We start from the raw sequence: 16,068 nt of genomic DNA, 5'->3' as shown, positions 1-16,068 counted from the left end.
TGGAATGTTTCTCTCTACGAAATCAAGTGTTGAAGCACGAAGATCAGCATAGTGATGTCTATCTAAAAAGTGATGTCTCACTGTGGGTGGGCCTCTATATATCCCCTCTCCTCCGCCCAAAGATGTTCTCAGCTGGCCAAAGTCATGCCCCTTGCATAAGAGAGCTCACAGCAAAACATCACATGCCCAGCTTGCAGCAAAGCATCACATGATAAAACTGAGTCTTCTAGGAAACCTGAAACTTCATCAAAGGGATGGATACAAATTAGAAAAAAAAATCAAAGTATCATTATTTGCAGATGATATGTTAGTATACATAACTGAACCAAAAAGAAAAAAAAAAAACAGGAAATGCCTACACCTGATAAACATCTTCAACAAAGTAGATGGATACAAAATTAACTCACAAAAATCAGTAGCCCTCTTATATGGCAAGTGGTCTGAGAAAAAAATAAGAGAAACAACACCTTTCACAATTGCCTCAAATAATATGAAATATCTTGTGGTATCTATTACCAAGCAAGTGAAAGACTTGTATAATAAAAACTTCAAGTCACTGAAGAAAGAAATTGAAGAAGGTATCAGAAGATGGAATGATCTCCCATGCTCATAGGTCAGTAGGATTAATACAGTAAAAATGTCAAATCTACCAAAAGCAATCTATGGATTCATTGCAATTCCCATGAAAATTCTTCAAAGATCTTGAACACAATTCTTCACAGATCTTGAAAAAACTATTTTCAGCTTCATATGGAAACACAGAAGATCCAGGGTAGCTAAAACACTCTTGAATAATAAAAGAACTGCTAGAGGTTTGACCAACCTGGATTTCAAGTTGTACTATAAAGCTAGAGTAATAAAAACAGCATTGTACTGGCACAAAAACAGACACATTGATCAACGGAATCAAACTGAAGATTCAGACATAAATTCGCACACCTATGGAAACCTATTTTTAATAAAGAAGCCAGAAATATACACTGGAAAAAAGACAGCGTCTTCAACAAATGGTGATGGTCAAACTGGATGCCATCATGTAGAAGAATCCAAATAGATCGGTACTTATCACCCTGCACAAACTCAACCCCAAATGCATCAAAAGTCTCAACAGATGGCCAGATACTCTGAACCTGACAGAGGAGCATGCAGGAAATAGCCTTGGGTTCATTGGCTTTCTGAACAGAACACAGTTAACACTAAAATCAACAATTAATAAATGAGCCCTCATGAAACTGAGAAGCTCCTGCATGGCAAGGGACCATCATTTCAACAAAGAAGTAGGGTACAGGATGGAAAAAGATTTTATTCAATCCATACCTGGTAGAGAGCTAACACCCAAAATATATAAAGAACGCAAAAACTAGATGGGGTACAGATCTAAACTGAATTTTCAGAAAACACAAATGGCTGAGAAACAATTAAGGAAATGTTCAACATCCTTAGCCATCACAGGAAAGAAAATCAAAATGACCTTGAGATTTTTATCTTACGCCTTTCAGAATGGCTAAAATAAAAAAATAAAAACAAACAGGTAATAGCTTGTGTTAGCAAGGATGTGGGGTAGGAGGAATGCTCATACATTGCTCTCGGAAGTGCAAACTCATAGCCAGTGTGGTGTTTCCTCAGGAAGATGAGAAGTGATCTACATTAAGATCCAACTATACCACTCTCGGGCATATATCCAAAAGATGCTTAATCCTACCACAGAGACACCATGTTCATTGCTGCTTTATTCATAATAATCAGAAATTGGAAACAGCCTATGTCATCAACAGATGGACAATGAAAATGTGATTCATTAACCCAACACAGTATTTCTCAGCTGTTAGAAAGTGAAACCACACCCTGAGATAACCCAGACCCCAAAAGACAAATACAATATGTGTTTGCTAATATGTGGATGATAGCTTTTAAGCATGCTATAGGCACATCATGATCTGTATAACCACAGAGGTGAGGTATAGATTAAGGGACTAGGGAGAGGGAAGGATTTGCTGAGGAAGTAGATATACAATCATGGAGAGATGAGGGGAAGCAGCTGGAATTGAAGGATTAAAAGAAGAGGAAGAGGGAAGAAGGTTAGGGTCCAGAGAAGACAGGGAGGGACAGCTACCACTAAGGACCATATGAAGCGTCATACAGACACCTACTACAGTAAAGGTTTCTTAAAATACATACATCTATGAAAGAAATCTAAATGGAGTCACCAAATAACAGGGTAAACAAGGCCCCAACCGGAGCTCTCTTGCCACCAAATTAAACCTCTAGTGCCAGGAATTAGTTACAGATAATTGAGTTGTTGACCAAAGAGTCCCCATGGAAAGCCCCAAGCAATTCAAGCTAATGTCAAGGCTATTGATAGCTCTCCACAACCTGACAGTTGCTGATGACAACACTTACACTACGCATCTCACTGAACTAGAAGTAGAACTGGTACCCTGCACACTACCAGACAAAGCTAACCACCAAACCAGCTCCAAAACCCCTGATCTACCATGGTGCCCTGTCTGTGTATGTTGGTGCAACGGTGGCACAAGAGTTGTGGGATAACTAACCACTATCTGGTTGGATTACAGGCCTAGTCCACAGGATGAAACACATGACTGACATTGCTCAGATAGCCAAGAACCTGAGGCTAGACAGGCCTTGGACCTAGAGAAAGCAGTGGTTCTCAACCCACACCCTTTGACAAACCTCCATCTCCAAAAATCTTTACAATCAATAACAGTAGCAAAATTACGATTATGAAGTACCAACAAAAATAATGTTATGGTTGGGGGTTACCGCAACATAAGGAAATGTATTAAAGGGTCACAACATTAGGAAGGTTGAGAACCACTATGCTAAAGGAACGTAGTGATAAAATGACTAATGACTTTCTGCTATACTCAAGAGATCAGTGCCTTGCTCAGCCATCAAGAGATGCTTCCGCCTGCAGATGGGAACAAATACAGAGCTCTGTCCAGACTGAGAGACAGTGGAAAACTCAGTCCTAAGTGGGAGGTCTCCATCAAACCCCTCCCCTACATACATAGGAATTCAGAGACTGTGGCAGCATATGCAGGGTCTACATGGGTCCAAGCCAAGTGGGGTTCCAGTGCTGAGAGGGGAAACAGGCACGTGACCCCATCCCTAAGAAGCTATCTCTAATCGATAATTGGGAATAAATGGTCATCTCCAAAGGAGTCCCACTGGGTACACAAATCAGCAGTAAAATTCCAACAAAATGAGCAATATTATTGTTCATGTTTTGTCTCATAATGCTTTACTTGGGATTTCCCCCTTACCTTCTTTTATCTATTATGGTTTCTGATTTCGTATTTTTAAGGGTTTTGTATATTTGTGTGTATATACGTCTACATGTATGTGTTTCTGGTAGGCTTTTTCTTCTCTTTGTCTATTTGTTTTTTTTGTTTTTTGGTTTTTTTTTTTTAATTCTAGTTTGTCTTGTATCGGTCTGTTCATTTTTTAGGGAAGTGTGGAATTGGATGGGTAGGGAAGTGGGGAGTATGAGAGACGAGAGAGGAGAAACCATGATCAAAATAAACTGTATAAAAGAATATTTTTAATTAAAAAAGGGGGAGTAGATATAAATAGTATGTCTGGTATGTAGTTCAAAGTCTAGCACATATGTTAGGTTCTCTAACCCACTCCCAACAGGGTTTCCTCCCATGCTGAGTAACGTGCACCCTTGAATGATAAACCTTCAGACAGAAAAATTTATTTCTAAGGTAGAAGCATTTAATAGAATTATAAAAAAATAACACTTTCAAAATCAGTTAAGTAATCACGGGTATCTCTTCTCTTCGCATACCCATATTCAAACATGATTTCTAGCCATCCTTAAATTAACAGAAGACAAATACAGAATCAAGGTAGTGTGTCAGCAGAAGTGTTGTATTAAAGCTATCAGCCATAGAAAACAGAAAACAGAAAGTGAACTTGTGCAACCATTTCCAACGGCATTGTGCATCAGAAAGTACTTCACTGTGGTAAGCCAGCATCGGGACACTGGAGCAAACATCAGACGAAGTCAGCCCTTTGCTTTCAGAATTCCCAAGTCTAGTCACCCTGAAGGGGTAACGACAGAGACACAGCGCTGTGTGAAGTATCAGCCTCTAACTTACTGCAGGACTTCTCTGAACTTCAGATTCTGGCGTAAAAAGATACCTTTCCACAGACTCCTGTAGGTTCTAAGTTAGACCAGGGTTTCCCCTAACTGTAACACTGCTCATACTATCATCTCGATACCACTGTTACTGAGGCAGAGGACATTCCCCCCATCTCTCAGCCTCAAACAAATATTCTCCATTTTAAAAATCAATCAGCAATTCACTGGGTTCAACATCATCATCAACTGTCACCATTCTGACACTGGTACCGTTTTTAGTAGCTTCTGATATTCTCCTACATGTTTCAGTATACGTGACTGAAAGGGTGCGATCCGTATTCAAACTAAGACTTGAAAGAAGGGGTAACTAAAGCTTCCCAATTGGGTGTTGATTCTTGAGGGGGACTGCCTTTCAAAGTGAAACGACCTCAGATGGCCCCAGGACTGCTTCTGAGTCTCGGTCCACAGACAGACTACACCATGAGAATACAGTACCTACAATCTCCATCACTCTTTATAGTCAATACACTACACAGTAATGTCTCACAGTTAAAATGCTTTTGGCCATTTCGGTATCTACTCACATAAATATCTGAAGTTTTAATATTGCGATACTGTAAAACATAGCTAAAGAGGTGCACAGTTAGGCCAGGGCAAGGCTTCTCAAACTTGGCACTAGCGACATGGTGTTTAGCGGAACCTGTAGCCTCTACCCATTCGATGCCAGTAGCAGCCTACACCCATCTACTTTGACCAACAAAAGTATCTCCACACAATCCCAAATGTCTTCTGGGAGCCCAAACTCCACTTGAGAATCACGGGATGGGAACTTGACTGTAGACAACACTGTAAACTTGGGGTACACAAATAAGACAGGACTCTACGCAGTATTACTAATGTGAAGGAGACTAGCAGATCCTCCGCTATTCTGCTTATGCTGGGCAGAGCGTTTATGTCACAGCCTACTGACACACACTGCTACCGATATGGTCCTATCTTTCTCCTACATTAAACAGGGGTGGTACCGGGGTAGCTAATCCAGCAACCACCTTAACATGAAGTGATGGGGAAAGCTACAGTTTGGTAAGCAGAGGATCCAGAACAGTCAAGGCAGATGCCCTTCTTTCTGAATCCGCAGTCTCTCCTTCTCCACCTGCAAGCGCTCCTTCTCAATCTGCAGCTTCTCGGATTCGAACTTGAGAAACTGCAGCCGATCTTTCTCCAGCTGCAGGCGCTCCCGCTCCAGTTTCAGCTTCTCCGCTTCTATGTCCTGCGGCTGCAGCATGGACTTCTCGCCTGGGCCGAGTTCGCTCTCTAGGGCGGGTTTCTCAGTGCTGGCCAGCTGCAGCCTCCACTTCTCCCTCTCGATCTGCAGCCTCTCCTTCTCCAGCTGCAGCCGCTCGTGCTCCAGGTCCAGGTGCCGCAGCCGCTCCTTCTCCACCTGCAGCCGCTCCTTCTCCACCTGCAGCCTCTCGGCCTCAATATCCAGCCGGCGCTTCTCCAGCTCCAGCTTCTGTTTCTCTATGTTCATGAGCAGATGGGGTTCATCATAGGTGGCTCTGGACGGCGTGGAGTTGAGGGTGAAAAATTCATCAATGTGAGGGAAGTCGGGGAGCTCACTCTCCCTCCTGGAATCTGGTATGACTGACGACAACATTTCTTCCTCCTCCTCAATCTCAAACTATGGGAAAAGAGAAAAGGCTAATTTAGTATTTGTTTTTACCGTTGTCATGGTCAGTTTGCTCCATTACTGGTCTTTCTGATTATCACTATTTCGTTTATTCTGTATTTGTGTACATGTATGTGTAAGTGCAGGTGAATGCTGGCCACAGCCCATTTGTGGAGGTCAGAGAACAATGGTTTTTCTGGCGTCTGCTTTCCCCTTCCACTAGGCTGAAACAGGGTCTTTCTTGTTTACCATGAGGCAAACGTCAGGCTGTCTATTCTCCGGGCTCAGCCAGGGGAGTGTGGGGGTTACAGGTGTATTCCACAGCAGTTTTCACGGGCTTGCCATTTAGCCTCTGAGCCATCTCCCAGACCAGCATCAATATTTCTTGATGGCTTTCCCTGCTGTCTGAGCACACAAAACTAACTAATCTGAGCTACTAGCATTAAATTACCTGCTATCACTAATGGGTATCACTGAGGTGGGGAAGACAGAAGGGAAGGACTCCAGGAGAAAACAGAAGGATTGTTATCTACTGCCTGTTAGCTTCCTCAGCTCACGTGGATCGCTGATAAAGAAAACGTGTCCCAGCTGCATACTTACTTCTGGGCTCTGCGGATCCCTTTCTTCCTCTTCCACTTTGACCTCGGTTAGGGACCCGCCTGCATCCCGGAAATCTGCCACATTCTGCCAGTCAAAATTTGCATCATTTCGGAATGCAATTTTTTCATCTATCTCTTCAGTGAGGGAGTCATCTAAATCAGATGTGGGCAGAGGAAACCCAGAACCAACCAGCTTCATGTTGGCCTTCATTCTCTTCCTCTTCATGAGCGCGCGCCAGTCGAGGTAGCGTCTCTTCACCTCTGTGCCTGTCCTCTGCTCTCCTTCCCCTACAGCGTTGACGCACTGCGCGATCTCCTCCCAGGCCATTCGCTTCATCACATTTATCGTTGTGTTGAGCTGCTTGGAAAAAATGACTTCTTTCCTTTTGGTGATTTCCTTCAAAAGGGTCTGAGTCTCCTGAACACTAAAATTGCTTTTCCTTTTCCTTTTCAACTGCTTCATTTTTTAAAAATTCAGTGCAGGTTTTAATGGCCAAAAAAGGGAGCTGTACAAAGTATGTGAAGGGAGTGCTACAAAAAATCAAAACCCAAGGACAACGCCTTGTTGCCGCCTGGTTCAAATCACTGAGGAAAGTTTCGCTTCATGCAGTCGTGGAGCTGGGTTAGACACCTAAAGGAGAAAGGTTAAAAACAGAATCAATCAACCTAACCCTTACACAACATATTGCAACCAGTGCTGTACTACTAACAAAACTGCCTAAATGCAGCTTGATACCACTGGCTAACCTCCATGGCTCAAATAAACTCTAAAATTTGATTTTCCCTCAGTTTACCTGAACACATCTATCTCTTAAGTATCACAAATTGGCCTTATGTGAAAAGATTTCTGCAGCAATGCACACCACGAAGAATATAACCTTCTGAAACACAATGAAGCACATGCACAGGGCTAAACTGAATCAGGAAACGTACGCCTCTACTGCTTGAGCCCATGCACAGAATTACAAGTAAATGCTAATTCCCCGTTTTTTAACGTTTAACAACAAAGCATTTTGTTTCCACTTATAGACTTTTGTTCAGTATTTTTTTCTAGCTCCCACGGTCTCTATTCAGCCAACTGTGCACATTTAATAACATCACCAAAAATATGCCCATCATATCTTTTCGTTTCTGCCCATTCATGTGGAATAACTATCTTCCAAATACCTACTGTCTGAAGAAAGAGGCAAGAGATGATCCTGCAAAAAAATAAAATAAAAATAAAAATAAAAATCTGTCGGCTTAACAAGTACACAGAAAAAGAACCAAGTTTACAAACCCAAGAAGAACGCAAACCAACTATTTCTAAAATACACTTGCAACATTTCTAAAGATATTTAATGATTAATGGAAGCACAGTGAATCAGAATGTATCTTTACAGGCAAGCCTTTTGTGAACAAAGTTTAACAAAAGCACAAATTAAAACCCTGCTGAAAGACAATGTGTACTGTGGTTATGAGCAGATTCTGGAGTTAGACTCCCTGGGCCGGAACACTAGATCTATTTCGTGAATGGAGGCAAGGACTGGCTTCAGACTCAGAGGTAGGCAGGAAGAGTCCAAAGTTCAGGCCTAGATACACAGTAAAGCTTTTTCTCAAGGGAAAATGCAGTTCGGTGGCAAAGCACTGCTCTGGCATGTGCAAGGCCACAGCCCTGAGCTCTCTCTTCAGTCCTGGGGGGCTGGTGAACAGGGGGAGGGAAGAGGAAGATAAGGACAGGAGAGAGGGAATGAAAGCGAACCTGAGACTGCCTGAGGCTTACATCACTTAACTTCCCCATGTACGATTTTACTTATAAAATGAAAATGTTGCTCAGCAGAGAGACAGCAAATAATATAATTTAGAATATACAGAAGACTAGACCTGAACACAAAAAAATAATGTGAATTGTTTGCTGCTATATCAAAGAAAAATTGAAATAATTTTGGCAACAGGACAGCAAGGCCATAATAATGCTGCTATTGTTCTTGATTTGAGCAACAGGCGTGCAGGTGTATTTAACTCCTAAGTGTTAAATATACATGGCTTCAACTCCACTTTCTGAGATTCCGTGGTGGGAGCTAGGGAAGAGCCAAAAGCACTGAAAACTATAGTATTGGAGCCCACAGATTAGGTCTATGTGTACACGTAGCTAGTCAACTAGAACAATAAGGCTAACATTATTTCAGTATATATCAAATAATTTCTAATAAGAATTCTTAATTGACTATTTTAACATCTAATATAAGCAAGTTTAGGGCACAATTTAATACTCTTATAATTAAATTATTTTATTTTATTTTATTTTATTTTATTATATTTTACTGAGACAAGAGTCTCCTATAGCCCAGCTAGCATCAAATTAGCTACATAACTGAGGATGATTTTGAACTTTGAATCCTTCTGCCTCCACTTCTGACGCCTTGGGATTACAGGCGTGTTTTATGTAGTGTGTGAAATCAAACCCAGGGCCTCATATATTTTCCTAAGTCCTCTAAATGTAGTTTAGAGGATAGTTCTAAACTAAATGTAGTTTAGAATGTAGTTCACTTGAACTACATTCCCAGCCGTTAGACACTCATCTGCTGTGTAAAATACGGAAACACACTGATCTATGTGTCATTAAACCAGCCTCACTATAGCACTGCTTGGTATGCTTTACTGTAGGATACTTGAAAGAATGAGCGAAGGAGCCAACATTTTGCATTTTCCTTCCTCTGCCACCTGTCCCACCACTGAGGAAGTAGAAGAAAGCTCATCTCCTCCAAGGACAATGTCTCCACTACATGGTATTGTATCTAACAAATAAGAAGTTAAAACAGTATAAAATTAAAAGTTATCAGTAGATGGGAAAGGGAAAACAGAAAAGAGAATTCAAGGAATAAGGAAAATGAAGGCTTCGTGCACATAAAGCTCATACCTCTAAGAAAAAGAGAACTCAACACAAGACAGTCATATAGTGGCTTGTGGCTGACTGAAGACCAGGCCACATAAGACAACATTTAAGAACTTTGACAAAGTTCAGGGGTGGGGGGATGCCTCTTCAGCAAACAGGCCCCACTACCCTCAGGCAGATTCTACTACCAGCTAAGTCAGCAGAGACACTTTAAAAAGCTAGAACCAGAAATCAGACAGGTTTAAAAAAATGAATGAGAACTGAGCTGACATTAATCACGCACAAGGCTGTAATGGTAACTGTTCCCAGATCGCTTAGCTGCGTGGGGGAGGGGGAGTCGGCATTAGAAACACAGAGCAAAACACTGTCATTTTTAAGGTAAAAGCATGATCTGAAACACAAATGCTCACTAACAGGGAACACCAAGCCACATGCAGTAACTGTCACATTCACGTGTAGATACTTGTCAGAGCGCTACGAAACTAACACAAACACAGGGGAACAAAACTGCAAAAAGATGGGCCAGCAAGATGACCCAGTGGTCAAAAGCGCTCGCTGCACAAATAGGACTTAAACCTGACCCCTAAAACCTACGTGATGGTGGAGAGAGCTGAGTCCAGTAAGCTCTCTCTCTCCTCACCCACTCTAACCCATGTGCAACACAGCCTGCACTGGCACACCCATTAGTAAAGAAAATTTAAAAAATAAAGTGGAAGAGGAAATGCATATGTCCCTTTGTGCACATTCCAAGGCTCAGTTGTAAGCGTGCGTCAACACAAAATGTGCTACTTTCTCCAAACTCAGCAGCTCTGCTCAGCTCCATTGCTGGCTCTAGGACTGAGGAATAAGGGATTTCTGCTTCAGCCACAAAACTGTTCTTAAACCCAGAGCACATTTTATTTCACTATCAGGTGATCAAAATGATGTCAGAAATCAAGTTATGAAGGGGTTTTTATTACCCAAAACTTCATTTTCTAAGTCTACCATTCTTGGACTCCACCTTCGTACACGGATGTGCTACAGCAGTACTGTCCAATATGAACACAAGGAGGTCCACGCGTAGTTTAAAATTTCCCAGTAGTTAAAGTGAAAATTTGAGGTGAAATTTTAACAACTTATAGGTGTACTGGCTGCTTTTGTGTGTCAACTTCACACAAGCTAGAGTCTTCAGAGAGAAAGGTGCCTCCGTTGAGCTCATGCCTCCATGAGCTCCAGCTATAATTAATAATCAATGGGGAGGAGGGAGCCCATTGTAGGTGGGGCTATCCCTGGGCTGGTGGTCCTGGGTTCTGTAAGAAAGCAGGCTGAGCAAGTCACAGGGAGCAAGCCAACAAGCAGCACCCCCTCCACAGCCTCTGCATCAGCTCCTGCCTCCAGGTTCCTGCCCTGCTTGAGTTCCTGTCCTGACTTCCTCCAGTGATGGACTAGGATCTGGAAGTGTAAACTGAATAAACCCATTCCTTCCTAACTTGCTTTTCAGTCATGGTGTTTCTTCACAGTAAAAGAAACTCTGACTAAGACAATATGTGAATCTATATACTTAATAGTCACTGGAAATGTCATTGACATAAAAATTATAATAAAACTACTTCTTTTCTTAACTCAGTTGTCATCATCACCACCACCATTAATCACCATTATTTTGGCAAAGGTCTTGCTTTGTATTTAGCCCAGGCTGGCCTAAGTACTGGGATAACAAGCATGAGTCACCATGACCAGTTTCCAGGTTTCACGGTATCTGATTTTGTATTCACTCTTTTCACAGACTGAACAGCATGTATTAGGAGGCTAATAAGTGAGGCATATAAATCTACAGTATATCAACATCAATAAAACACCACTTAAGTCCAAGAGTTCAAGGCCATCCTGGGCTACAGAACAAAATCCTATCTCAAGGCAAAAGAAAGAAAAAAATAAAAAGAAAGAAAGAGAGAGAGAAAAGAAAGAAAGGTGTAGAGAAATCAAGGCATGCAGGTAATATATATGCTAAGCAATTTCCTTTCAGAGATCATTAAGAACAGGATCTGCTATCACAAAGGGCTTACAGTCTAGAAAAGCCGATTTACTTTAGGGGAGAAAAATGCCTAAGAGAATGATATAGACGATACTAAGAGATCACATCTACTTTTAAGAAACAACTTTTATTAAGAGTCTTACCTGCTGGAAACTCATCAAATGCAAGCTAAGCTAATTCAGATTAAAAAAATAATAATAACTATTTTGAGAACCATACTTTTACAATGGATTTAGACAATTATGCCTACCTCTATCAGACCTCTTGACTAGAAAAGAAGGCTGGAATATCCATTGTCAGGCTGAGTAAAAAAGTATAAACTAACTAACTGCTTAAAACACCGCCAGAGGAGGCACTCTAAAACACTAGAGAGATAAGCTGACCCTCCCCTGTTCCAGAGCCAGGATAAGCTGACCCCACCCCTGTTACAGAGCCCTGCCTGCACTTCAGCATTTTTGCTCACCCTCCAACAAACATTAATGTGAACACATGCACACAAGCGTAACACATTCACCATGAGACTGCTCTAAATCCTACAACAGCACAGAAATGCAAGTTATCTTTCCTTGTAAAAAGCTCCTGAGAGCCATTTCAGAAAAGAAAACAAGTGAAAATGAATTAGACTTTACCTCAGTATACCTCAAATACTGTTTCCATACATAACTAATTTAAACTATCGAGGTACATTACATTATTTTTATATAAATAAATTATCTCAAACTAGTATTATCTAAACCCAGTGCTGGGACTTAAACCTTTAGTCCCTCATGCATGAAAGCCAAGTTTTCTGCCATCGAGTTGTATCCCGACTCTGAACCCAGGATACATTTTCTATTTTAGACCTCCCCTTGACTAATCATTTTTATGCTCGTGACTATATGCTGCTTTGCTGAATGGCACGGCTCCTGTTGTCACGCTCCCTGTCTTCCCAACACCTGTGGTATCTGCCCTTCTGTCTTGCCGATCAAATTTATCTTCAGAAAGCCTTCACCCCGAAATCTGATATCTGAGTGTGTGCATATGTGCGCACACCCAGGCATGCGGGCGGGGGCTGAATGTTGAATGTCTTCTTCAATCATTCTCTACCTGTCAGTATTATAATCAATTATTTTGTTAAAGATATGAAAAATCAAAAATGAATACATTACTCCTTCTATCAGGTAGCTTCTATCCTAGTGAAACAGAGACATAAAAAAAAGGTACACGAAGCTAGGCATGGTGGCACACACCTTTAATCTCAGCGCTCGATGGGGGGGAAGAGGCAGGAGGATCTCTGTGAGTTCGAGGCCAAGCTGGTCTACAAAATGAATCTAGGAAACCTTGTCTCAACAAAAAACAAAAACCAAAGAAAACAAGAACAAGAAGACAACAAGAACAACAAAAGCATCAATGTCTTTAACCAGGCATGGTGGTGCAGGCCTGTAATCCCAGCACTAGGGGAAGCAGAGGCAGGCAGATCTCTGTGAGTCTGAGGCCAGCCTGGTCTACAAAGCAAGTCCAGGACAGCCAGGGCTAGACAGAGAAAACCTATCTTGGGGGGAAAAAAAAAAAAAAAGTGAGACTAGAGTCCAGAAGCTGAAGGCTGTGAACAGATGTTTTTACCGCCCAGGCTCGTGTATCAATTCTCTCACTTTGTAGCCCTTTGGTCTTGAGCAAATGAGCTGCTCACACATATTTACTAGTTCATAAATGAGACTAGGATAATACTCAGGGCATTTAAGGATTAGAAGTAACAATTCAACTAACCTTATAATGAGTAAGATACAATAAGCCCACAACAAGTACCAACTACCATCTTTATGTCATAGTTCAGAACTGGACACGATAACTTTTTTTTTTTTTTTTTTTACTGGATGATTAATTTCAACACATGAAGATTATTAGAATACTATCAAACTATATTGGGTGTCAAGACTCAGAAATCTTTAATAGAATCCATAAAAGATTTTGAGAAGGAAAGAGCAATTTGGGTCATACACAACAAAAGACTTAATGAGGAACAGAACTCAAAGGGAGTCATGCCAGGAATTAAAGCAAGGAAACTTAACTGAGGCCTAACACCAACTACTATTTAATGTTGGCCTAGCAAGACCCTACACTTTACTGAGAAATTGTTCTGAAAGAGAAGCACATTAACTGTAAAAGGGCACTTTTTTTTTTTTTCAAAAAGGAACTTTCCTCCTATATGGTGGTACTATGACTGAAATAACAGGTAAGAGACAAAAGTCCTTAATAAAATAATGACTGCTGTTGACAATAGAATGTTATAGAGTAACCACCGTCGGCTTTTGCTGCTCTCAAAAGCCAAGACCATTTTACTAACTAGACTGTTCTAATGGCATTGTTAAATGGCAAAAATAGCGGCCCCTCAACCTACCAGAATCCATGTGTTTCTAAAACTCCTCAGTAGTTGCTGCCAACTACTTAGCCTTCCATACCCAACCCCAACAGTCCCTATGTCTATATGTAGAGTTTACAAAGTGACATCCACCTCCAGTGGAGCTATGCTGAGCTAATGAACTATTTCATTGATAAAATACACTTCACTGCATTTTTAAACTCAGTGGACTTGATAGTAGAACCTGTGATAGCTATTCTTGTCAACTTGACGACGCCTGGAATTAACTAAAACCCAAAAATGAAGGACACGCCTGTGAGAGATTTTTGCTTAATTTGAAGTAGGAAGATCTACTTTAAGGTAGAAAGACACACCTTTAACCCAGATCATTTGAGCTGGGAAAACCCACCTCTAATCTGGGCCATCTCTTCCACTTGAAGCTTATATAAGGACACAGAAGAAGGAAGCTTTTGTTCTTTGCCTGCTTGCTCTCACCTAGATACTTAGCAAGTCCATTCCTTCACTGGCAGTACAGCCTGCTTCTCAAGAATTCCAGCGTATTCTGAAGACCAGCTGAGGCATTCAGCCTCATGGACCGAGCAACCACTGGATTCTTGGATTTTCCATTCATAACCAGCCACTGTTGGATTAGCTAGACCTGTAAATCATTCTAATAAGTCCCCCTTTCTATATATACAGATAGAGATTCATTCTAGAAGTTCTGTTACTCTAGAGAACCCTTACTAAAACATAACCCATCTCAGATTTCTGGTCAGTCTTGGCTTAATCCAGGGAAAAAGCTTTACCTGAAGCCTTGACATACTGAACATTGGGGCATCAACACAGCCTGAGGGAAAACTGGTTAGCTGCACTTATAAAAACAAAAGCTAATTTTTTATGAATGTGTCTGTCTTTCTATCCCATTCATTCTTTGTGTTCTGGTACCACATATGAGAAGTCTGGGTTTTTGCCACACACTCCCAAATAAGTTCCTCAAAAAATATTTACTAAGTTCCTACTTTTGAGGCACCATTCATGGTGTTAGGGAGATAACAGGTCATAACAGATATAACTGCGACATTTCTGATGTCCAGCACTCTCCCCTTTGTTTCATCCCGTTCTTACAGCAAGAAACTTAACAGTCACAATCTCGAAATCTCAGACCCCCCGATGTCCAAATCAGAGGTAACAGCCGTTTTCCTGGGCTTTCATCCCACGAAATGTGTTAGTGACTCACATAACCACCAATGACTACGCTAAGGCCCGCTAAGGACTAAACGAACTTTCTAGGTTTTGCCTAACACATAGAACTAAGAGATCCGGAAAAAAAAAAAAAAAAAAGAAGAAGAAGAAGAAGAAGAAAGAAAGAAAAAGAGAGAGAGAAAGCAATTAAATTCACTAAGCAGTTAAGAGGGAACGCATTCCAGATCTACAAACTCGCTTCCACCCCAATCCCACCGCAATCCCATTTCAAGAGCGGCTTTCCTCTCCTCAGCATTCTTACAGGACAATTACTTTTCTTCCTCTAAAACTTGAGAGGGTAAACACAACTGAAGTTTGCTGACGGGTCTCCCGCTCTGAAGTACCACAGTGGGAAGGTGCAGACCAGGCCTCTCGGAACACAGGGATCCCAGTTTGAGTTGGGGGGAGGGGTTAGCACCTGACTCAGGATGCTGCTGCGCCCAACGGGAGTCCAGGCAACTTGGGTGGTTACTCTTCCTCTTCGAACTGTCAGCAATAGCCCTACCTAGGTTTCCCCTGACTTTTGCAGAAGCCTTCTTTTCACTGGTCAGGCTGTGCGTGGGACTTTTCTCCCAGCCTCAGAATCCTGTGCTCTGCAAAGCTAAGGCCAAAGGCCGCAGCGGCGACGCCCCACGGAGACCCACGGCTGCGGGGGTCTCCCCTGGTCCCTCAAGTTCCCCAGCCCTCATTACTCCGCTCCACCCCAACACTCACCTGCGACCCAGCGGCACCCTCGTAGGATCGCCCCTAAGGGTGCTGGAAAAGAGATGCTTCATGGAGTCCCCGCCCACCAACTTCTGCCTGGCCCTATTGGCTGAGATGGCTGCAGCTCATGGGTTGCAGCTAATCCATTTGTCCAGGGGGGATTGCCACTCTGCCTGAAAGCCCGCCCCAGGCCAGGCCTCACAATGGGAATCGAGTCCCAAACCGGTTCCGGGTTAGTGCCCTGGACACCGCCCCGCAGTGATTTTCCTCCCGCTCCAAGCTCACTCTTTGTAACGTGGCCCTGTCAATCAAGCGTGCTCTAGCAGAGGATTGGGTCTTGGCGATAGGGCTTGCCTCGCGGCTCCGCCTTGTTAGGGCACTGGCGGCTCTATCGCCAAACTCCACCGCTGTCCTTGACCCTCGACATGTCACAAGGGCAAAGAAAATTGAAGACCCTTGGCTCATCCTCACCTAGCTGCGACCGCCGCTGACCTCCAACTCTGACACGGCCTTTT

The 16,068-nt window shown here is 42.3% G+C and overlaps 1 protein-coding gene across 3 annotated transcripts; it reads right to left on the bottom strand.

Annotated features, from left to right (window-relative positions):
• Window positions 1-3,719: 3,719 nt before the first annotated feature.
• Window positions 3,720-15,651, bottom strand: Msantd4 (Myb/SANT DNA binding domain containing 4 with coiled-coils). 3 transcript variants are annotated; one of them, XM_055615595.1, is made up of 4 exons: window positions 15,563-15,646; window positions 7,547-7,578; window positions 6,381-7,010; window positions 3,720-5,792 (listed from the first exon to the last, which is right to left on the bottom strand). In XM_055615595.1, exons 3-4 carry the CDS (start codon window positions 6,840-6,842, stop codon window positions 5,217-5,219), a joined length of 1,038 nt encoding a protein of 345 aa, XP_055471570.1. In that variant the 5' UTR covers window positions 6,843-7,010; window positions 7,547-7,578; window positions 15,563-15,646; the 3' UTR covers window positions 3,720-5,216. The 3 variants fall into 3 exon arrangements, with proteins under 3 accessions (XP_055471570.1, XP_055471573.1, XP_055471571.1); XM_055615598.1 differs by having other exon boundaries at window positions 7,551-7,578; XM_055615596.1 differs by lacking the exon at window positions 7,547-7,578 and having other exon boundaries at window positions 15,563-15,651.
• Window positions 15,652-16,068: the final 417 nt, after the last annotated feature.

Source organism: Psammomys obesus, unplaced genomic scaffold, assembly GCF_907164565.1.
Source record: "Psammomys obesus unplaced genomic scaffold, mPsaObe1.curated_primary_1811, whole genome shotgun sequence".
Classification (NCBI taxonomy): Eukaryota; Metazoa; Chordata; class Mammalia; order Rodentia; family Muridae; genus Psammomys; species Psammomys obesus.
Note: the sequence above shows the minus strand (reverse complement) of the source record. Positions and strands in the feature narration are given on the sequence as shown.

Coding starts and splice junctions, on each gene's coding strand:
- Msantd4 (XM_055615596.1), bottom strand. CDS start 6,842: ATGAAGCAGTTGAAAAGGAAAAGGAAAAGCAATTTTAGTGTTCAGGAG. Junction 5,793..6,380: donor GGGATCCGCAGAGCCCAGAA/GTAAGTATGCAG, acceptor CTTTTCCCATAG/TTTGAGATTGAGGAGGAGGA.